The 24,399-nt window shown below is 38.6% G+C and overlaps 1 protein-coding gene and 1 pseudogene across 2 annotated transcripts; both read right to left on the bottom strand.

Annotated features, from left to right (window-relative positions):
- Positions 1 to 9,424: 9,424 nt before the first annotated feature.
- Positions 9,425 to 9,542, bottom strand: LOC143849218 (5S ribosomal RNA; annotated as a pseudogene).
- Positions 9,543 to 10,612: 1,070 nt separating this feature from the next.
- Positions 10,613 to 23,780, bottom strand: LOC143847847 (putative plastid-lipid-associated protein 4, chloroplastic). 2 transcript variants are annotated; one of them, XM_077356639.1, is made up of 7 exons: positions 23,396 to 23,780; positions 17,251 to 17,364; positions 16,245 to 16,343; positions 14,746 to 14,820; positions 14,200 to 14,267; positions 11,020 to 11,072; positions 10,613 to 10,887 (listed from the first exon to the last, which is right to left on the bottom strand). In XM_077356639.1, exons 1-6 carry the CDS (start codon positions 23,702 to 23,704, stop codon positions 11,051 to 11,053), a joined length of 687 nt encoding a protein of 228 aa, XP_077212754.1. In that variant the 5' UTR covers positions 23,705 to 23,780; the 3' UTR covers positions 10,613 to 10,887; positions 11,020 to 11,050. The 2 variants fall into 2 exon arrangements, with proteins under 2 accessions (XP_077212754.1, XP_077212753.1); XM_077356638.1 differs by lacking the exon at positions 11,020 to 11,072.
- Positions 23,781 to 24,399: the final 619 nt, after the last annotated feature.

Here is a 24,399-nt window from a genome sequence, read left to right as displayed (position 1 = left end):
TATTCATGTGGGCCCCGCATGTTACTATTTATGTGGGCCCTGTATGTACTATTCATGTGGGCCCTGTATGTTACTTTACGGTTACTATGCGAGCATTTCACCGTTCAAATATGATGATAAAGTTTGCATAATCGATAGCGAGTTATCGCCTCATATGCATGCTTTATCCTAAGATGATAAAACTTGCATAATCTATAGCGAGTTATCGCCTCATATGCACGCTTTATCCATAGGTGGTAGAACCAACCATATCACCGTTATTTCACTGTTTAAATAAATAACTATTGACAGACTTACCTGGATAGTGGATTTCCTTTTTCCTTCTCTCTCTTTTTCCCCCTCTCTCTCTTTTACTCTTTCTTCACTCTTCTTTTCTTTTTCTTCTTCTTCTTCTTCTCTTCCTCTCTCTCCTTTTCTTCTTCTTCTCTTCCTCTCTCTTTCTCTTTTCTTTTTCTTCTTCCAGGGTGTGTTGGAAGATTTTAACTCGAATATCTTAACGATCTATGTTGGTGTGTGTTTTCCTTTAAGTTTGTTCCGAGGTAATAGGAAGATGTCATAACTTTTAATTATTAGGTCTTCGTATCCCATCTTAAGACGTACCCAAGACTCGTTCACCAGGTTCCTCACAGCTTAAACCTGGTGCAGCTCTGATACCATAACTGTAACGACCCGATTTCCAAAACCAAGCCGTTACACCTATTTGACAAATTCACCTGATTTTTCTTTATGAGCAGCGGAAGCATTCTTAATAATGAAACCCATTTAAAATTAAAACTCACTCTGTTCCAAATAAAATTCAGTACAGCTCGAAATTACATTCTTAAACTGAGTTTGACAGATGAGCCATCTGTCACCCCACTCTCTCTATTTATTTCCCATTCCCGCTTTATTTATATGTCTTCGTTTGCGAAGGCTCCCTTTTCCACTAATCCTGTGGAGGAAATGTAGCAACGTAAGAGCAAGGAAACAGGCTCACGACATAAAAGAAACAGTACAATAACCATAAAATTTTCAATGATCAACATTAGAATCCATTTTAAACTATACAGTTTTTCTCAAATAAATCAAATTTGGAAATAAATCAACTTTGTATGAACTCTCATCCTCACTGTGATTCCCAAATATGTTCTCTCCCCCAATAGTCATACGGCAATTCCCAATAAGATCATGTTCGGTGGCCTTGGCCTGGCCGTCAACTATTGACCATCAAGGAACCCCCGTCCCCCTAATGAGACGTGCTCCTTTCTAGGATTTCCTTTGGGTCACCATATGGTTCCACCCGAATATGCATTATTAGCCAGGTGTCGTACGCTCTCAGCCTGGGTAACTTTTGGCTTTGCTCAAAGACGGATCGTAAGGGTCTGCCTTAGTCCTTTATTGGATCTTAAGGGTCTGCCTTAGTCCTAACTTTTGGCTTTTGCCCAAGGACGGATCGTAAGGGTCTGCCTTAGTCCTTTCTTGGATCTTAAGGGTCTGCCTTAGTCCTCTCACGGATCTTAAGGGTCTGCCTTAGTCCTATCTCGGATCTTAAGGGTCTGCCTTAGTCCTCCCTCCCTTCATTTCAACCTAGAATGGCATGCAGGATTTATGCAATGTTGTTTTCTGAAATGAATATGCAAATTTTGCTTTCTGAAATGAAAGTTTAAAGACATATGGTATTGAAGATGCTTTTTCCTTTGAAGATACTTTTACCTTCTAACACAATCACATATCAAATAATCATAGGAATTACACTGAATTACCGTTATGAAGTGAGTCCATATTCACTTGCCTGAATGTACGTGGAAAGGATCGTGCAGATGAGAATTTCACGAAAGCAACGTGAGAAGTACCCTTTTCAAATTCTGATGTTCCCTGTGTTCAGTGTTCTTTCTATCAAATTCCTTTCTGATAATATTCCCTGTGTTCTTTCTATCAAATTTAAGATCATGTGGGCCCCGCATGTTACTATTCATGTGGGCCCCGCATGTTACTATTTATGTGGGCCCTGTATGTACTATTCATGTGGGCCCTGTATGTTACTTTACGGTTACTATGCGAGCATTTCACCGTTCAAATATGATGATAAAGTTTGCATAATCGATAGCGAGTTATCGCCTCATATGCATGCTTTATCCTAAGATGATAAAACTTGCATAATCTATAGCGAGTTATCGCCTCATATGCACGCTTTATCCATAGGTGGTAGAACCAACCATATCACCGTTATTTCACTGTTTAAATAAATAACTATTGACAGACTTACCTGGATAGTGGATTTCCTTTTTCCTTCTCTCTCTTTTTCCCCCTCTCTCTCTTTTACTCTTTCTTCACTCTTCTTTTCTTTTTCTTCTTCTTCTTCTTCTCTTCCTCTCTCTCCTTTTCTTCTTCTTCTCTTCCTCTCTCTTTCTCTTTTCTTTTTCTTCTTCTTCTCTTCCTCTATTTATAGGCATTTTTGTGCATAGTAAAGGCTATTATTTAATTATTTATGAATAGTAGAAGGCTGCTGCGTGAATAGTAAAGACTATTTAATAATAATTAAGTATATTTAATTATTTTCAATAGTACCTTAAATAGTAAACTAATACTATTTAATTATTATTTAATTATTATTTAAATTTATTTTCGTTGTTGGTGGGCTTGACTCGTAACGGCGTGCTTGACTGGTGTTGGGTCCCGCTTGTGTTGGGTCCCGCTTGTGTGGGGCCCGCTGATGTGGGACCTACTTGTGTGGGGCCCGCTGATGTGGGACCTACTGATGTGGGGCCCGCTGATGTGGGACCCGCTGATGTGAATAGTACTTGGTGGGTCCTACTATAAATAGTAGTTTTGAATAGTATTCTGAATAGTAATTCTGCATAGTATTTCTGCATAGTAATCTTGCATAGTGACTATATATATATATTTTTACCGGTTATTACAGCAAATCTACTGCTGTTGTGTGGAAGTCGAATTGGAACTTTATGCTCTAGCTTCCGTTGCAAATGAAAGCAGAGGAGCTAAAGATTTTGATTATGGTTATGGACATTCCACTGACCCAGTTAAGGATTAGTTCCTTAAGTGTGTTCTGTGATAATCAAGCTACGATTACGATTGTGAAGAACTCACTCTTTAATGGTAAGAGGAGACATCTTAGGCTGAAAATACCATGCCGAATTATCTCAAGAACACGAGATTATCACTTTGATTGATACGAAATCAAAGGATAATATGGCCGATGCTCTCATATAGGGGCTGACCAAAGATCGAATATTCAAAACTGTGGGGGAGATGGGGTTAAAATCTATATAGACAGGACTTAACCTACATCCATGTTATTTTGAATCTTCGAATCTCCCTTTTGGCCAAGATAAGCACTTGATATGTTTCGACGATGTTTACAGTTGTTGTGTGTCATTCCACATTTGATGACATGTCCTTTTTGGGAAATGTTGTACATTCCAAACTTGATGATACAGCTTAACTCAAATATGGATAAGATGACTGTAACATTCCAAAAAGAAACATGAAATGGTTCTTTGCAAAGGAAACTATTTGGTCTTGTTCTTTAATGAAACTTGACAATTAGGAATGGTTATTTGCAAAAGAAGTTGTTTAGGTCTTGTTCTTTATTGAAACTTGACAATGATGCTTATGGTGAGAGTGATACTGATACTTTTTCAGCCATTTTGAATTGTACTAAGTTCTTCTTTAGGTAGAACTAGATACTTTCGTGAATTATGGAATTGTACTAAGTTCTTCTTCAGGTAGAACTAGATACTTTAATGTTTTACACAAATGATTGGATTCATTTTCATGAAATCCATATTTGGTAATTCACGGGGATTGGTGAAAAGGAGGAGCTTGTCTTGATTTGGACTTTGATGAAGATGACTTACTTGATGAGTAAATCTTCTAAAGTCATAAAGACTATGCTTACATTTCAGTATGTATAGAGTTCACTTTTTTGTGGAACTTTATTTTGGATCTCGATGAGAATCATACCTCATGAATGAATTTATCTAAGATCAGTGGGGTTCACTTATATGTGAAACTACCTTTTGGTTGAGTTTAGCTTGTTGTATATTTAAAACTTTAAAACTCCTGGTTTGTCATAAAAGGATTCATGTTTTCAGTTGGATTACAGATCTTTTATGATATAGACCATATGTTGATATGGATGATTCAATAATTTTGTTTGGACATCACATTAACTATCTATTGGATTGTGCTATATGTAGAACATAGGAGGAGATTGTTGGGTATATAATATAACCCATATATGTTCTAATATAAGCCCAATAAGATAATGGACCGGTGTAGTGGGCCTACTTGGGCTAGAGCCCACTAACCTATTAAAACCCTAGTGTATCTCTATATATAGGGGCTGGAGGCAACAAACTTGGTATTCCAAACTAGATACCTTGGGTGTAATGCTTCAAGCAACCTCTTGCTTGACCTAATTACTATAACAGGTTATGTGGTGGCTTTTGCATTGGAGCATAACTTGTTTAGAGCTATCACAAAAAGGATTACGTGGTGCTTATTAATATGTTGGAGGTCTTGACCTTTCGATGCTTAAGTCAGACAACAGCTCAACGGTAACAATGCAAGTTTGAGAGCTTAGAGTACTTATCTTGCCTGTGGGGGTCCCCTTTATAGTCTTGCCTGTGGGGGTCCCCTTTATAGGGTTGGAGCCCTAAGCATTGGGAGGGGTCCCCTTTATAGGGTTCGAGTCCTAAGCATCGGGAAGCTTGTCTTTTTTGGAGACTTTCCTATTGGGCGGCTTCCCTATTGAGCCGCTTTTTATACTTATCTGGACGATTATCGACTTTCCTTATGTAACTCGGTTAATATGTTCATCCAAGCTATTAGGTGAATTGCCGTGTGGGGCTCAGTTGCCTCTTTTGGCACTAATAAAGTTTCCCATTCGAATAGGGCTACTACCCGAGGGCGAGGTGTGAAAGGACCTATTTATCCTCGATTCTTGTTTGGTGAAGTTTCCCATTCGAATAGGGCTACTATCCGAGGGCGAGGTGTGAAAGGACCTATTTATCCTCGATTCTTGTTTGGTGAATTTAAACCCCAACGTAAGGCTGACACCGGTGTAGTGCGCTCATAGGTGGACGGATTTTACGCCTAACCTATAGTGCTGCACATCGCACACACAAAACTGTCACTCGAGTTCGCACACGAAGAACGGGGTGATGACAGTGCGTGAGATATGTAGGAAGATATACTAAAGGAACTCTTCAAAGATGTTAAGACTCCTACATATACTCAAGTCAGCTGAACAATTAAAAATTGAGTAATTCCGGACGTGTTGAAGTTTGGACTCTTGGAAGATCCTCCGACGCTCAAGTTAGATTACGACTCAACAATGAAATACTGATCAAGAAACAAAGGGACAAAGGAACCGTGCAATCTGAGAGCCTAGATTACTTGCCTCGAGCTAGGGGGCTCGTTTATTAAGCTGGAGTCTTAGGAAGCTTTGCCTTTTTTTAAGACCTTCCTATTGGGCGACTTCCCTATGAAATCAGTTTGACAATCATCTAGTTTCCTTATGAAATTCGGTTTCTAAGTTTATTGAAGTCTCGTTAGTGCTCTGTTGGTTGGCTATTTTTAAGGAGATTGAGGGGAGAACATCTTCTTGGGATCTTCTTGAGATTGTTTGGTTGCCTTTTAAGGTCTTTGACCACTAGCACTGTCGGGCGACGGTCGGGTGATGTGGCGCGCTCGAGATCTCTCCAAATTTCTTCAAATCAAAGAAATTTGTGGAGAAGATCTTGGGGAGTTTTGCCTGTCAAAAAAAAAGATCTTGGGGAGTTCTTTTTGCCCTTATCCCAACCCCCCCCCCCCCCCCCCCAATATTTGCAAGACAAACCAAACAATGTTTCTTTCTTCCACCATTAATCTCCCCGTTGACTGATCTATTTTCGATCTCCCCTTTGACGGCTGGGATATAGATCTCCCAACGAATTACCGGCATCCAAACAGAGCATAGGGGAATTGCTGTGTGGAGCTCGGTTTCCTTCTTTGGTGCTAATATAGTTTCCCATTCGAGTAAGGTTACCACACGAAGAACAAGACAATGGAAGGATGCACGTCGCACACACAAAGCTATCACTTGAGTCAACATGTGAAGAACAGGTCGAGATCGGTACATATGATAATTAGGAAGATATACTAGAGGATCTCTTCAAAGATGTTAAGGCTCTGGGTAACCTCGGAATGCAACGTGCAAGATTCTTTCATATGTCTTGTGCAACCTTATCTTTCACTACAACAAAACTAGGCTTTACCTACAGACAAAACCCCATGTGTAAAAGTTTATCTCTACGAATTTCAGCATGCGTAACTTTTGTAGGCTAGGTACCTTCTCCATACGAATTTGAAGTTCCACAGGGGTAAGCTACCTTTCCCTATATAATTGGACTTCTCCTACAAAAGTTAATAAATATTGCTGGGAAAAGTACATTTTTCCTACTAATTTTTCCGTAGGGACAAGGATAGATCCGTAGGTAAATAGTGTGATTCTCACCGGAAGAGCGGACTTGTACTTTTGGAAGTTAAGAAAATCCGCAAGGAAATCAGTTACAAACGGTTACAAATAAATCTACATAAAGAGATGGATGCATCCAAAGAAGTCTCATAACCAACACACAACATGTAATAATTTATCTTCACTCATCACATTTATCTTTATTTTTTCTTGGTTATAATTTTACCCTAGAACACGAAGTCTAGAAGGAATGAATTCATCCACTTACATGAGCATATTTCTTTTCAATTTTTGTTCTATATCCATGCACTGGCTCTTTTTTAGGCAAAAACATACTTAAGTCAGGGCCGAAAGGAACAAAATACCTTTCACGGATCTCAGATCAGACTTCTGGATGACCTGGATCAGCAGTCGGACCAAAACTGATGGATGATGAAGGTTGGCTGAAGTAGTTATTGCACTCATTGCTGGCTGCTGAGAGTGGGATGGATAGACTCTTTAAGTCGTCTTGACAATGAGGCCAAATTTTGAGCGAAAATGACCCATGTGGCCCACTACTGGTTTTGTAACTCGAATGCGGGAAGGTCTAAATGACAGAAATGTTTAGGAAAGGGTTCCATTCTCTCTACTTTTCCATCGCCGTAGGAGCGCAAGACTCACTTCTGTGGCTCTTATGACTTATGGTAGGGTCTGAGATAGAGTGGCGGGACAAGGAGGGAGAAAAGGACCATCTTCTTGTGTCTGAGTTTCCCTCTTTATGTGTATACGTGTTCCATGGAGTAAAGATGGCGTCGTTTGCATTGCCATTGTTGGCACTGGTGCATGCATTGGAGTCACATGCTAAAGGGCATGATTAGCTGTGTTGTCCTAGAAAATTTAGGGCGATGGCCAAATTGGTTAGTGAGGTGGTGCATGTTCCGTGCAGGTTGAAAGGTTGGGCGCCTCTTATCGACCTGCTTCTTTTAGGCCTCATGGCGGGTTTTTGCTCGGGGGCTCTTGTGGGTCCTATGCCACGTGGTGACATCCAATTTTATACCTAACACAGGTGATCTTCTCAATAATTCTTATTTGAGAAATTATACGGCGTGAAGCCATGCATGTGCAGCAAAAAAATACAGTGGGGCCCACATTATTTAGGTGATCCGAACCATTCATTTCTTGGGCCCTCACATAGATAGGGTGTGAGGATGATCCTAGCCCTTCCATTTGTGGAAGTTTTAAATGGACGACACAGTATAAAACCCGCACGGATCGGAGGGTTAAGAGCATCCTATGGAGAAGATTTTTTTGATCACCCAAACATTTTGGGCCCCACTGTGTTTTTTGGGCTGCATGTGTACACACGGTTGTCCCCACCGTATAAAAAAAAATCTCTTTCTTATTTTACCTAACATAGGTGTCTGCCATTTTTATCCGATCACCCTGTCCCCCTATTTTTGCCATTTTTATCTGAACATCCCATCCTCCTAGTTTTCCATTTGGACCTTCATCTCACATCCATAATGGAAAAGGCATCCTTTGTCTGTGATAATGTACTCAGGCTTTATAATGCTACTATGGTATGTATATTAAAAATTGGGTACATATTCCACAACCATAGAAGTAAAGAACCCCGAGTATATTTTGGCAGAGACTAGCTTTTCTACAAAGTATAAGAGAAGGAAAAGCAATCGTCCACGCCTAGAGCTATCAGGCATGAATAATAAATGACTGGGTTTTGATGTTGACTTCCATAGAAACACCTGGATGATGAAAACCCAGATTGAACTTTTGCATTATAGATGGATGAGAAGCCTGTATTTGTTTCACCAAATCTTCTAATATCCCCTTGGGTTTCGTGTGCACAAAACTACTATTACTGTCTTTTACTCTCTGCAAATATTTCTGCTCTTCGTTTAGAAAGGTAGCCTTTTTTTGCTTCTTCTACTGCCTAAAACACTCCTGTCCTTTTTGGTTTCTGTTTATACTGAATCTCACTGGTGGGACTGCAATTCTTATGCTAAGAACTGTGCCAAAATACCATTTTCTTGGGTCAGGGTTAGCACTTTTGAGGTAAGTCACGGGCCCTTTTCTTTTCTTTTTTTCCTTGGCTTTTCTCTTCTTCCTGTTTAAGAGGTTAAATCAAGGTTTTTTTTCTTTGCATTAACTTTACTATTTTGCACTGTACTTTTACTTTTCAGTAGTTGTAGTTTTACTCCAAGAATTGAAGACCCGATGAAATGGATTCATTGTTCCACTGACGCTTGTTTGTATTGTTTTATTAAGAGGTTAATTAGTCGTTTGCATTCTACAAGCATCAATGTTTAATTTGAGTCATTTACATTCTGTGTGTATCAACATTAAAAGCCATCACTTGGGCTCTATGTCATTTCATTTTGTCTAGAAAGGCATTAGAGCCCAAGTTAATAAGTCCCCTCTTCTTTTTAATCGCTTGCAATTCAATTCAGGGAACAGAAATTGATTTCCCATAGACTTGAATTTTTGACTTTTATGAATTGGTACACCCGTGCATTCATCACAAATCACACACCACTCGCACTGACCAACAAATCATCACACCCGGGTAAACATTGCCGAACAAAAGGTAGAACAAAGTTTACAACTAAGGAGTATGGATGGATATCTCACATTTTTAGTAGCAACTAGTCTAGATGTATCATGAGGAAAAGAAAAATCTGATGTCAGCTAGAAAATTACCTCTCTTTAACTCTCCATGCACAAGAAAATTTTCATTGATCAGCATCCTCAAACGATTCAATGACCTTCATCTGCAGTTAAGCAATCCCTCACATCTTGTAGCCTTTCATCCAATCCTCTTGCTCCCCTTTCTCTCCTTCTAGGTGCTTCGGCTGTTTCAAAGCTAGGAACAAAAAAGGTATCTGAGAAATGCTTCTCTCCTATGTATTATCACCTCCAGATCAGTCATAGTTTGTTTTACTCATATTTTTTTGAGAGAATGTGGCAGGGGTGCAACACGAGGACTTTCTAGGAGGTCACCCATCCTAATACTACTCTCGCCAAGCACGCTCAGCCTCGGAGTTCTGATGGGATCTAGTGCATTTGTGCAGGTATGATCGCACCCTTAACACCCAATTAAATCAAGAAAGATGGATGCTCATAATTGCTTCTATCCTTGTGATGAGGACCGGGCACTAGTACGACGGCCCTATGCTATTAGGATGATGTAATTATAATAAGTAAGATCCTTAACTTTGTAATCTATTTCATTCAAATGATTTTTATTATATATCATAGCCCTCAGATCTATCTAGTATTAATTGGACAGCTCATAGACGTTAAAAAATAGATAATATAGTTGTTCAATTTTACATTTTGACCTAAACAATTCATAGTATTACCAAAATTATTATAAAATAGATCATCTGGCGGGGCCCTACTTATTTCGTGATCCAAGCTATTCATGTATTGGTCCACATCGCGCATAGGGCATGGTACAAAAATGGTGTTGTTCACTACTAACATGCGATTTTAATGTTCGAGTCTGTAGAAGTCCCCACAGAGTCTCGAAAAATCTACATGAGAGGAGCAGTACTATTGAGATTATAAACCCGATGGATATGTTACGAAATCAAATATTAAAAGATATGTGATAGTCTGCTCTCACATGCAACAACCCATCCATGAGAGAGAGAGAGAGAGAGAAGAAGAAGAAGAAGAAGAAGAAGCTCATGTTAAGAGTTTCCAGAGTTTAGGCCATGGGATGGGTCTACCTCTGGAGCTCTGAAGTCCCGGTTACTATTTATACCTATTAATGCCTTAGCATCCTTGCATTAAAGTACTTGTACTAACCTACGTAGGCCGAACTAAAGTAATATGTCTAAAATAATTATACTGCCAATGACATGCAGAAACTTAAGCTAATTCTAATCTTAGTGCCAACTTACTACTAACTTATATTAGCTAAATATTAACCACTTAGTCTACTACTAGACAATAAATTAATTAAAAGGAAAAGTCAAAAATTATACTCACAAGGCACGGTTGGTGGGTATGGTGACGTAAACCTCGAGTAAGGGCAGTTTAGTAATTTTGGGAAGATTTTGCACATATGCTATCACCCTACATGTTCCCATTTTGCTAGCAGCTCTCTTTGATAATCTCTCTTCAAATTAGACAAACTGAATCACCCCACACATAAACCATTTGCATCATTGATTAAGATATTTGTTGCAAATTGTTTTTACATATTAACAAAAAATTTCTGTAGAATTTTACAGTACAATCTCTCTGTTCTGTTAAAAAAATCTATGGAAGATGAAAATTGCACCACTGGAAACTTTGCAATCATATACAATTACAATGCTGTTTTTTGTCATATGTACATGCATTTCCCTTAGAGTGGGACTCTATATGATGGATCCACCATTTTCAAAATGAACAAGTTTCCTTTGTCACCCCTTGAAACTCTGCACAAACAAAACCAATTTATCCCAAGTTACTGTTTGCACTAATGATACAAAATTGTATTAAGATGGTAGCAACCCTTTCCTGCAAGCTGAAAATGAAGCAACATAAGCTATCAGTGTGAGAGTGCCTACAGTATAGTGACAGGGATTGCATCATTTCAAGCTATCTCGCTTCCTTGAAGCATCTGATTCAATCATTAGCCAAAATAGAAAATGAAGATGAGTTTTTGGTTATTTAGAAAGAATAGAATATAGCCAGTTCTTCACTCTTTAAGCACAGGTTTTAAGATTGTGATGTAATTGTACAGAGTTTGAGTCTCGGTAGCAACTGGCAGAGTCAGCCCAACACAATTAATACACAATTTTTAAACAATTAGTTTTCACTTTTCTAGCTACAGATCAGCTACTTCCAAATTGGTAAGAAACAATGATGAAATAAGAGGATAATGCATTCCAGGTGTGGTTTCAAAGTATCCCCTGAGTTTATAAAGAGATCTAAGGTGACATAATTACCCTGATCAAGACTATTGACTATAGACAAGGATAAGGTGTTCTCTCAAGCATGAAAACAACCTCGGTAAATTAGAAGATAGGGAAAATGAGGAAGGAAAGAGAAAGAAGAGACGAAAGGTGAAGATGGAAAAGGATAATGGGAGGAGAAAGAAGAAAATGAGAAGAGAGAAAAGAAGATAAAACTTGTCGGTAAGCTAATTTATCTTATGATTACTCATCCTAATATAGCTTATACTCTAAGTGAAGTTAGTTGGTTTATGCACTCACCATGTTCTACTCACCTAGAAGTGGTTTTACAGAATTTTGTGATCTCAAAGAGGCCCCTGGAAAAATATACCAAGCAGGGGGGACTGGGCGTAAAGATATCTAGATGCAGACTGGACTGGTTTTTGTCCAGATTGATGATCCACCAATGGATATTGCATAGTTGTTGGATGTAACCTAATCACTTGGAAATGTAAGAAAGTTATTCACATTACCTCCAATGCTGGGTTCCATGAAAGAACCGAACATAGGTTGATTACCATTTTGGTGGGTGTGTTTGGTTGCACAAAAGCTCAGCAGCTGTCGGAATTTGGCTTGGATTTGGCATGCCATTCCACGTTTGGTTGCCAAACTAGAGCATTGGACTCCCCTTTGACTCCCTTGGATGTCTCCCACATAATAATTGCATGTCTGCTAACGTGGATTCCTTGCACCCTTCTTATGACTCGTAAACTAAATTCTTCCAAAAGCAAAGAATTTTGGTTGAATTTTCTCTCTCTCTCTCTCTCTCTCTCTCTCTCTCTATATATATATATATATATATATATATATATATATATATATATATTGGTAATGACACTCACTACTTATTCTCCTACTCTCCGAATATGTGCCGCGCAACAAACACTACCTACACTGTTCTCCGAGGTAATTCCAGACGAATCAAAATGGTTGTCTCCTCCCTTTTGACTTACTATTCCACTACTCTCCAAGCCACCCCCGCGCAACAAAACATACCCGCAGGGAAAAAGGTGTTGGCCAAGATTATCATTGTCCCCGACTTTAGATCATGGGATCACTTTCAAAATCCCCACCAATGTTCTCTCTCGTAGCCAACTTCAAGACATACTTCACAAGGTGGACATGCTCAACATTTATGCCCCAGGTTTTTTTAAACCGAAATTTATCTAGGCCTCAGACCGAACCTTGAAACTTTATTACTATGCAAAAAAATATGAATAAAATGGCACAAAAGGCCTACCCACGAAGCTGCCGAGAAATAAAAGTACATAAACAAAGGAAAAATTAACATCATCTCTCTCTAATGCTTGGAATACCCAAAAGATCACTCCTAGTGGAACCTCTAGTAGGCTTGGGGAGCTCTCCCCAACTCCAAAAAGACTTGTCAGATCCCCTCTCACAAGCAAAGTTAGATAGTGAAACAGATGTATAGATGCCTTATCTAAACTTGTGTGAAATCAAAGGATTGATTATATGAACAAGAGACTTAATTTCTTCCCAATAAAAGAAAATCAACCACTGAGGCTGACCTTTGTCCATAACATGGTCAACGAGCACCTGACTATCGGACTCAATCCATTTGTTCAACAAGCCTAAGGTTGTGATTATTCTTAGCCCGTCGAGAAGGAATCTAGTTTCCTCCTGCATATTAAGTCCCTCACCATAATAATGTGAAAATGGTTGAGCATCTGTCCCTCTTCCTTCTCCTTCTCTTGGTTGTGTTCGTGTGCTCTACTTTCATCTGCTTCCCTCTTAAGCACCCGCACCAAGTTTGAAGTCTTCTACATGGATTTTCCCAGGAAGAATTGAGTCTCAAAGATGTCCCAATACCCTTCGATGTCCCAAGAATTGGATTTTCCTACTCAAGGGATTCTTAAGCTAAACTCCGATGGGTCTAGTTTGGGGAATCCTGGGCCCCTCAGGCATCGGTGGCCTATTGAGGGATGAAGATGGCGTGGTAATATGGGCATTTAGAGGCCCAATTGGTGTGGCGGATGCAAACGAGGCAGAAGTTCGTGCCGTTCGCCAACGCACTAAGTTGCTCCAAAATGTAGACTAAAACAAGGTGGTGTTTGAACGGGACTTTCTCAGTGTCATTAGATGGCTAAGAGGTTCGCAGCCTTATTTGATGAGATCCAGGATAGAATTGGGGCGGCATCAACATCCTTTATCCATATTAGGCGGTCAGCTAATGGGGAGACGAACAGATTAGCTAGAGAGGGTGTTTCCAGGCAGAGCATAGAGCTCTTTGATTTCCTCCCTCCCCAGTCATTCGATCTATTTCATTTTCTTTTATTTCTTTCTATTTCTATGGTTTTGTACTTTAGGGACCTCCTTGGTCTCAGTTTTCTTTAATGAAATCTCTTTACCATTCAAATAAAAAAAAAAGATGTCCCAATACCAAGATTTGCTCCTATAGCAGCTAGATTGCTATCTGTGTTTCTAATTCAGTTTTTTTTTTTTTTCCATTTTGTAATTACATTTCAAGTTTGAGTCTCTAGTTGCAGCTATGATAGTTGATATTTTATCAAAATTAACATAATACCTACACTTAGTTCCGCGAGAATGGAAACTTATTGTGATTGTATATTATCATTTGCAACGCTTGTCTTCACAATCCATTGCGAATCTTTTATAGACTAATTGTCATTTTTAAGCATAGGGCACACCCTCGAATCTCTTCTTGCGTGGAGCAATTCATTATTATCAAACTCTTGCAGAAAGTTATCTGAATATTGAAAACAAAAGGTCAAATGATTTTCAACATATAAAAAACTCAGTAGAATCAATTACCGTAACTCCTCATCCAGATATGTTATTTCCAATTCACCACGAGCTCTTTCGGGTGCCTTAATAGGTATCTGTGCACGATTAAGTGAAGAAAATAAAAAGAACCATCAGATCTAATGTGCAAGTTCCTTGAAAGACTAACAAGATAAATGTTACAACGACTAGTTTGGAACATAATTATACGGGCTTTCAAGCAAGCATGTGTTAAAAATCCGATAGGAATTGCCCATTTGTATTGTAGGATACAACCCAGCTACAGATAATGAGAGTGCGCTCATGATAGACAAAGAAAATAATTGGGTAGAGAATGGGGATACCCTATGCCCTCAAAAAAAGAAAAGAAAAAAAGAATGTAATGGAAATACAACAACCCAGCAAATTAATGCATTTATATGTATCTAGAACTATCTGTTAAAGTTCCATTTCATCATATCATGAAACACATCACATATTCACGTTATTATACATCAACACAAAAAAAACTCGGTAAAATTCAACATATAGGACATTATATTTGAAAAGGCTTTACAAACAGTAAATATGACTTACCAAACCAGCAATTTTGAATGTATCAAATTTAACAGCCACCTTGCTTGCACTGAGAGGTTCCAAGTCTGCAGTTACCTGCAGAAACAATGACTTCAACTTTTGAGGAGAAATTCACAGTAAATCACTAAAAAGAAATTGGCTTGAATGTTTCACAAATAAAAAAAAGTATCCCATCACAGTTATAACTCAACATTAGAAGTTCTAAACTGCATAGAATGTTAGTATACCTAATTATCTACTAACAGATTTCTGCCTCAAATTAGACTTTTGAAAAATGAAAGTTAACCAAGGACTCAAACATCCATACCAAGGCTGCCATTATTTCAAATTGATTCTTTTATTTATTTATTTTATTCTTCTTAACTATTTGAATCCTTCCTTCATCTAATAAAGGCCCGCCTCACAAAATTTCCCATTAAAAGCAATATGAAAGCATATTCTACTCTCCAAGTCCTAATATCCTCACCCTGCCTCACTAGAAATCTTTTTACATCATCTTTCCCTTTTTGAAAAGCCTAAACCATGTGTTCCATCGCCACCTGAACGCTGCAAGGTGAGCTCTCTAACAGACCTGCATTCAAAACCTTCCCGTGAGAAGAGGCGAGCACAAAAGGTATGTAGCCTTAGTGATAAGGGGCATATCCCAGAGAGGTGTGTCGTATCACGTGAGAAGGGGGAACATCTCTCTTTCTTTTCAGAGTGGTCATCTAGGAAATAAGAGGTCCTTGGCCCCGCCGATATGACTTCGTTTGAGCTGCGTTGAGATTCTGAGTAGGGGGGCGGTAACGGAGCCAGAAGGGGTTAGGCACCTGCTCCGCCCGATCGACGATCGGTCTTTAATGGGAAAATGAGAACGTGATTCCAATGGATTTTGAAGGCAAATATGCTAAAAAGGAAATTACATCCGTTTCTTTCATTCCAAGAGATGTTTTCTGCTCTCTTCTCAAATCTATGTTAAATCAATTTTGATTTATCAAAGGTAACATTAAGTACATGATTTTTGATAATATTTAATCATACATCAAGGAAAGAGACAAGGGCTAATATATGTACATGCACTTTCCTCTTTGCTAAACAAAACGTTCAAGTCCTTCCCAATTTTCACATGCATAACCTCATAGCCATGTAGCAATGGCTGCTCTAGAACGCAAATTATAGAGCAGTGCATGCCATTGAGATCAAAAGTTTAGTTCCAGAGTAGGCCTTCACTGAATGGCTAATAGCCACAAAAGCATCAGAAAACAATTGTTTTTTCCACCTATGGTTGTGACGAAAACATTTTGATATCCTCAATAAGATCACCCAATGGCGTTAGATACCACATTTGGTACTATCTTAAAAAGGTTGTAAGACATACAATTTTATTCTGTTGTCCAGCAAGGGTTCAGATCACACAAGATACTCAAATGACAATCAATAAGGAATTACAATAGGTTGAATAATAGATCAAATAACCAAGGGTACAAAATATAAAGAGAAACATGAGCTATTAGAAGCACCTGATTGAAGTATGGCCAAGTTTCCATATTTTGGGCCCTTAGTGTATCTGCATTGATTGCCTGATAGATTTTTCCATTTGGTCTTAAAAATTTTGGCCTCTGTCAATCAAGATCGTGTGGATAAACAGTATCAAAAATCAATACAAAGCTACAGATTGACCTTGTAAGAAGTCTTTTCTGAATGAAAAATATAAAAAGCAATAAAAAGAGAAGGGAAAACCTTCTGTTAAATATTTTGGAAGAGATTAGGAAGCGCATATGGTAAGCAAATGGTAGAGTCCATGATATGTGAAAGATTCTAGAAAAAAAAAGGCAAGGCCTGCAAAAATTGATATTGCCTCGCAGATTTTTCCATTGAGTCTTTAAAAATTTTGGCCTCTATCAATCAAGATCGTGTGGATAAAGAGTATCAAGAACCAGTACAAAGCTACGGCAAAAAAAGGCAAGGCCTGCAAAAATTGATATTGCCTCGCAGATTTTTCCATTGAGTCTTTAAAAATTTGGCCTCTATCAATCAAGATCGTGTGGATAAAGAGTATCAAGAACCAGTACAAAGCTACAGCATGACCTTGTAAGAAGTCTTTCCTGAATGAAAAATAGAAAAGAACAAAAGAAAATAAAAGAGAAAACCTTCTGTTATATATTTTGTAAGAGATTAGGAAGCGCATATGGTAAGCAAATGGTACAGTCCATAATATGTGAAAGATTTCAGAAAAAATCAAATTTTTTTTCAAAAAGGCAAAGCCTGCAAAAAGTGATCATCCGTCCAATGTAACAATGCAGGAACCAATATAGAGAAATCAATTAACTTTAATAATTATATATAGTATCAAACGTGAAACCAACAATAAGCAACCCAACAAATTCAATCAAAACATGGCGAAAAGCAATGAGTAATCCAGAATAAATAAGCATGGGAGCATTCTGTGTATAACGCAACATACAGAGAAATGGACAACTAATAAAGGCTTCCCTGAGAAAAGATGAGGCATCACAGACATCACACCTGGGTCTGCAAAATTGTTCTGGAAGTCGTATATAGAAGCTCCCATTTGCCGTTCAGCAACTCAGACTTAAGTGGAGCCTTTATTGCATTAACTGCTTCAAGTTCACGAGCAATCTAATTAACAAAAAAATGCAAAACAAAAAAAATCAGGAATTTAAATCACACTATCCCTTGCAAATTAAACATTATCTGCAATAGATTTGTAGGTAACCAAAAGATGACAGGAACAGCAAATCCATGAACCAATTTAGGAAATAGCAATTACAATAAAGAATTTGTCATAAAACTCTACTCGGGAAAAGTAAAATTGTGGCTTAAGAATCAGTAAGTCGAGATTTCATCATGTAGTGGCATTGATATATAAGCCACATGTTAGGGTTATGGGTTTTATGTTTTTTCTGTGTTTTCTTGGCCAAGAAGGAGAGATTTTGTAACCCTAGACCGAAATAGTGAAAATCTTCTCTCATAGGCACACTGCCAAACTACGTAAATCCTGTGTTTCTTCTGTGATTGTGTTTCTTTGCATCTTTTCTTGGCGTTTTATTGCACATCGTGGTTGATCCATGTCGAGAAGGTATTTCTCAATTTTTTACAGCTAAATTGGGAAGTTACTTGAGATGCCAAGTGTTTCAGAAAACAACTTTTAGGGTAACAGCAGAGATGATGATATTTTGAGTCGCTGTTGCCATGAATTCCCATTTCTCTTCGTGAAATCTCACTTATCGCCGTGAGCTGGCTTCGATTATGTTTCATGAGCTGAGTTTCAATCCAGAAATTTTTCTAGAAGATGTAGTTGTGGTGTTTGGAAATGTTCATCTAGGAGTCAGAGACCCCCACCTATGTAAGGTGGGAGAGAGGGGTTAAGGCCTCCTGACCCTAAATCCAGACCCCTGAATTTCACGAAAGTGTTGCAAAGTTCAATGATTGCAAGCCAGTCTTATCATTCTTTCATTACCCCAGATGGGAAAGAAGGGCTGGCTGTCCCAAAGGAGGCATCCAAACCAGAGTGGAATATCTTACAGAAATGGTTAGTGGCTAAATTTTTCCCGTCCAAACAAGATATAAAGTTTTGTGGGTGGGTGAAGAGGGTTTGGGAGAGTGAAATCCCAATAGCTCCATATGAACAACGGCTTTTCCTCCTACATTGGAGGAAGATTCCCTATTCCTTTTGTCCAACGTCCAATGGAGAGTACTGGAGTAGGAAGGTGAACCTTGTTACTGAAAGAGTGGGAGTTCAGTCCCCACAAAAACAAATCCTTATCTCCAAACACATAAAAGTTTTGGACCTAATGCTTTTGCGCTTGGTCCATGGCAGTGTTCTTTGTGCTAGCTGGCAAGATAAGGAGACAGTAGTGAGTGCTTCCAGTGATGGAAATGCTTCTTCGACTTGATGATGCATGGTTGTGCGTGGAATTTCATCCCGAGGCCCTAACAGAGATGGTTGGGGACTTGCAATTTGTAGGGCATCTCTATGGTTACTACTAAGGTCTACGGGAACTTTGTAGAGAACCTGGCAACTTAAATCCTTGGCTTTCAGAAATCTCAAGCCCTTAAACCAGGGCAAATTCTTCTGTGAAGAAGGTTCCGGCCATGGCACCAAATTTCAGTATAAAATGTATCATTTTCACTGAAATGTTAGAAATTTTGGCTCATTCATGTCAACCGAAGTGTATAAATTACATTATTTTAGACGGATCTTGTAAACATGTTGATTTCAGTTGGAAATTTCAATGGAAGTCCGATAAAATTACAAAAATGTATGGAAATATATGCAAATGAAGGAAATTTAAGATGAACCTCAATGAAATGATAGACATTTTAGTTGTAATAGTCCCACATCGGAAGCGGAGAGAAAAAGTTCCTGGGCTATAAGTTGTAGACCCCCATTCCCTGTGTAGACGCATTTTAAAAAAGGGGAGGGCTGCGGCCTAGAACCGGACAACATCTACACGGTTGCATCGGGGTGTTACAAATATGGTATCAGAGCCATACCTCCCCTAGTACGATGTGCCAGCGAGGACGCTGAGCCTTTTAAGGGGGGTGGATTGTAATAGTCCCACATTGGAAGCGGAGAGAAAAGATCCTAGGCTATAAGTTGTAGACCCTCATTCCCTGTGTAGACGCGTTTTAAAACCGGGGGTTGCGACCTAGAACCGGACAATATCTACACGGTTGCGTCGGGGCGTTACAAATTTTTCTGTCACGCCACCGAACCGAAGGCACGACATACGCCATGTACCTGCAAAATAAAACCTCACAGGCACGCAAGGCTTTCTTACAAAACATCAATACAACACCAAAGATACGATTACAATTTACTTGGGTAGTATTCAGAGCAACTAAAACTTCGACAGCATTGTATACAAACAACCACCAAAATTCTTATTTACAAACTTCGAAACCATACATACCGTACTAGTTTAACTATATCTACTACTTCTTCAAAACAACAAAAGCAAAAGCTCACATATAGTCCTAGTCCAGAAAATCCCGCAAGCACTGGGTGGATCGCCCATCACGACTAGTCTCAGAACCTAAAAGGTTATATAATCCACAGTGAGCTCGAAAGCCAGCAAGTAATATAGCTCAACTAAAGCTAAACCTAAGTATCCTGAAAACAAAGCAGAACGGAAAATCATATTTTCGGAATTTACTGAATCTATATAAAGAGATGCAAAATCAGAATCTAAATAACAGTGTGTATCAGAAAATGCATAGTAACAAAACAATGCTCATGTGCTAGGAGGCGGAAACAGAACTGCAAAAGCAGAAGATATCAAATACAAGTCGACAGGGTCAATTGTTTAACCTCCTTTGACATAAGAGGGCCAACGTATCATCCCATTGGAGGGGGTACAGACACACCAACCATCATGAGCCAGATACAAGGGCATTATAAAAATGCGGACCTCATGAATTTTCTAAATCAATATACCCAAAGTTACAAAATCAGCTATTTCGAAGAATAATTTTATTGGCAAATCTTTCCAAAAATTTTGCATACGAAGGTCGCTAAAGTTAAGCTAAATACTTACAATACAAGCACTCCTCAATTTACGAACAATTATTCAATCACCTGCATAAAGAATTATTTATGAATTAAAATATACTCTAACATAACTATAACAAGCTATAACACACTCAAAAGGGTTCAATTTTACAACTCAAAGCCTAAATCAGAAATTTCCTAAAAGTATAATTTTTCTCCCCAAGAACCCTCGAAGGTTATGATTTCCTAACCGCTTGATGAAATTGCCCAAGGCCGGACTCGTTGGAAAGCTCGCGAGGAGATGATTTCAACAGATCTAATCAAGCCAGGAAAAATCTATCGAAAAAGATTTGGCGATAAAAATATGCGAAATTCCCCAATTTATTAAGCCCTGAAAAAACAAGAAATCATATTCTAGGAGATAATTAAAGATTAGGATCAAAATCTTACCTCTAACGCCAAACATCCGATGATTTTCTACAAGTTTCCGGCAAAAATCTCTTCCCCTTTTCCCTTCCACCGTCAAACCCTTCTCTCTCTGTTTTTTACGCTGTTTCAGTCGAAAATACACGAAGCTTCTGTTTATAAAAGCTATTCTTTGGTAGAAAGACAAAAATACCTTTCTCCTTTAATGTTAAATTAATAGAGTTTAGGGGATTTGGGGTATTTCATTCATTCCCTCCTTAAAAAAATTTCATCCTCGAAATTTATGATAAACAATTATTATACCTGAGTCATAAAAAAAGATAAGGATATTTCTTTCTTGTCTCGTCCCCCAACTCCCAAGTTGCTTCTCGCTCATAATGGTTCTGCCACTGAACCTTAACATATGGAATGGTGCGGCGACGCAAAAACTTGGTCATTTCTATCTCCTATGCGACGTGGTAACTGCTCATATGACAAGTCTTCTTTAAGTGGTATCTCTATCACATGGCTCGGATCAGAAATATATTTTCTCAGCATCGAGACATGAAAAACATTATGAACAACAGAGAGAGAAAGCGGTAATGCAAGTCTGTATGCCACCTTTCCTACTATCTCTATAATCTCATAAGGGCCCACATATTGAGGACTGAGTTTTCCAATAATCCCAAATTGCATAACTCCTCTTGTTGGAGACACCCGAAGAAATACTTTATCACCAGGCTGAAACACTAATTCCCGTCTCCTTACATCCGCATAGCTTTTCTGTCTGCTCTGGGCTACACGGAGACGCTCCTTAATTAATTGAACAGTCTCAATTGTTTCTTGTACTAAATCAGGACCAACTAATCTTCTTTCTCCCACATCATTCCAACATATGGGGGATCTGCATTCCATCCTCAGACAGACGGGCAGTCAGAAAGGACAATTCAAATTTTGGAGGATATGCTTCGGTCGTGTGTTATCGACTTTAAGGGTTCTTGGGATTGTCACCTACCCTTAGTCGAGTCTGCATACAATAATAGTTTCCAAGCTAGTATTCAGATGGCTCCATTTGAAGCCTTGTATGGGAGAACTCTTTTAATTTAACATTAAAGGAGGGACGGTATTTTTGTCTTTTTACCAAAGAATGACTTTTATAAACAGAAGCTTCGTGTATTTTCGACTGAAACAGCATCAGAAACATAGAGAAAATGGTTTGACGGTAAAAGAGAAAAGGGGAAGAGATTTTTGCCGGAAATTTGTGAAAAATCATCGGATGTTTGGCGTTGGAGGTAAGATTTGGGTCCTAATCTTTGATTATCTCCTAGAATAGGATTTCTTGTTTTTCTAGGGCTTAATAAATTGGGAAGTTTCGCCTATTTTTGTCGTCAAATCTTTTCTAATAGATTTTTGCTAGCTTGGTTAGATCCATTGGAATCGTCTCCTTGCGAGCTTTCCAACGAGTCCGGCCTTGGGCAATTCCATCAAGCGGTTAGGAAATCATAGCCTTCGAGGGTTCTTTGGGAGAAAAATTATACTTTTAGGGAATTTCTGATTTAGGCTTCGGGCTGTAAAATTGAACAATTTTGAATGTGTTATAGCTTGTTATAGTTATGTTAGAGTATATTTTAATTCATAAATAATTCTTTATGCAGGTGATTGAATAATTGTTCATAGAATTGGGGAGTGCTTGTATTGTAAGTCTTTAGCTTAACTTTAGCGACCTTCGTATGCAAAAAATTTGAAAAGATTTGTCAATAAAATTATTCTTCGAAACAGCTGATTTTGTAACTTTGGGTATATTGATTTAGAAAATTCATGAGGTCCGCATTTTTATAATGCCCTTGTGTCTGGCTCATGATAGTTGGTGTGTTTGTACCCCAACCAATGGGATGATACGTTGGCCCTCTTATGTCAAAGGAGGTTAAACAATTACCCTGTCGACTTGTATCTGATATCTACTGCTTTTGCAGTTTTGTTTCCGCCTCCTAGCACATGAGCATTGTTTTGTTACTATGTATTTTCTGATACGCACTGTTATTCGGATTCTGATTTTGCATTTCTCTTTATATAGATTCAGTAAATTTCAAAAATATGATTTTCTGCTCTGCTTTGTTTTCAGCATACTTAGGTTTAGCTTTAGCTGAGCTATATTACTTGCTAGCTTTCAAGCTTACTGTGGATTATAACATTTTAGGTTCCGAAACTAGTCGTAACAGGCGATCCACCCAGTGCTTGCGGGATTTTCTGGACTAGGACTATATGTGAGCTTTTGCTTTGGTTGTTTTGCGGGTTTCGAAGTTTGTAAATAAGAATTTTGGTGGTTGTTTGTATACAATGTTGTCTAAGTTTTAGTTGTTCCGAATACTACCCAAGTAAATTGTAATCATATCTTTGGTGTTATATTGGTGTTTTGTAAGAAAGCCTTCCGTGCCTGTGAGGTTTTATTTTGCAGGTACACGCGACGGCGTCTGTCGTGCCTTCGGTTAAGGGGCGTGACATTATTATTTTAGTTTATTTTGAATGGTAAAAGATTATATTAAGAAGAAAAAGGGGGGGCGCACATTGGATTTTCTTCTTTCTGTTTTTTTTTTTTTTTGAATGATGCACGTTGGATTTTCTTGTAGAGAACAACAAAGAAATAAAGGACTTTAAGGCTTGAATCAAAATCAGTGACTAATTTTTCAAGAAGAAATCAAATTCCTAACCAAAACGAAGTGATCTTAAGGGTGAGAGTAAAAGAATTGAAACCTTATCGACTAGCTCTTGATCTTCTGGACTGGCCTCTGCACCTCGATCGAGAGGAGAAATCGCTTCTAAGAGCTCTTCCTTTAGGGTTTCCTTGTCCTTACCTTTCTTCTTAAGGAAGGAAGGGAAGAACGAAACCCTAGTCCTCCATTTAGTCGAGCCATTGTTCGGTATAATCTCCAATCTACCTCGTTTGGTGCCGGATTTTATCGGGAAACGAAAATTGGGAGAAAGAGGATGTGAAAATGAGGAGGGGAGTGAAATACGTCCAGGAAAAAGATCGAGGTTTGGCGTTAGGAGTGAAGAAGCCATGGAAGGGGATTTGTGGGTGCAGAAGAAAAAGGAAATTGAGGAGATTAGGCCTTTTCATTTTTGTCTTATTCATGGTGGGTTTTTCTTTTCTCCCGTTGGATAAATAAACAGTGGTGGGAAAAGAAAGTGGGAGAGTGGTTGTTGGGGGACTGTGATTACTGACTGACTATTAATCGTTAATTGGGCCTGGACGGGGGGGGGCGGGGGGGAGCGAATTCGTACTGCAGGGGGGTGAAAATACCATCGCCCAATAATAAATATCAAAGATTGAGAGAGGGATTTCCTTCTTATTTTCTTTTCCATCGATTGCATTTCTGGTCTTTCCATATTACATGTAAGTATACAACAAAATACAATATATGAGATTTTATACTGTGTAAGGCCTTATATTCTCTTATTTTTCAAAAAGTAATGTACGGACCACACTATAGGATGATCCAAACCGTCCATATGATGGGTCATAAAGCAAATAGGTTGTGCCTAAAAAATCATTTCCATAGGATGATCCTAGCCCTCCGATCTATTGAGGTTTCCATAATATGCAGTTCATCAATAGATCGATGGGTTGGGATCATCTATGGAAATGATGGCAAGTCTCCGTGTTAACAGCCAACTAGCCAAGGTAAAAAAATGCTAAAATGAGAAATGCCGTTGTCTAGATTGCAACCTCATTTTTTTTTAGGGAAGTGATATGC

This window comes from Tasmannia lanceolata, unplaced genomic scaffold (assembly GCF_043159265.1).
Source record: "Tasmannia lanceolata isolate RefF3 unplaced genomic scaffold, GAP_Taslan_0.1 ptg000016l, whole genome shotgun sequence".
NCBI lineage: Eukaryota > Viridiplantae > Streptophyta > Magnoliopsida > Canellales > Winteraceae > Tasmannia > Tasmannia lanceolata.
The sequence above is the reverse complement of the archived record's forward strand: the minus strand, read 5'-3'. Positions and strand labels throughout refer to the sequence as shown.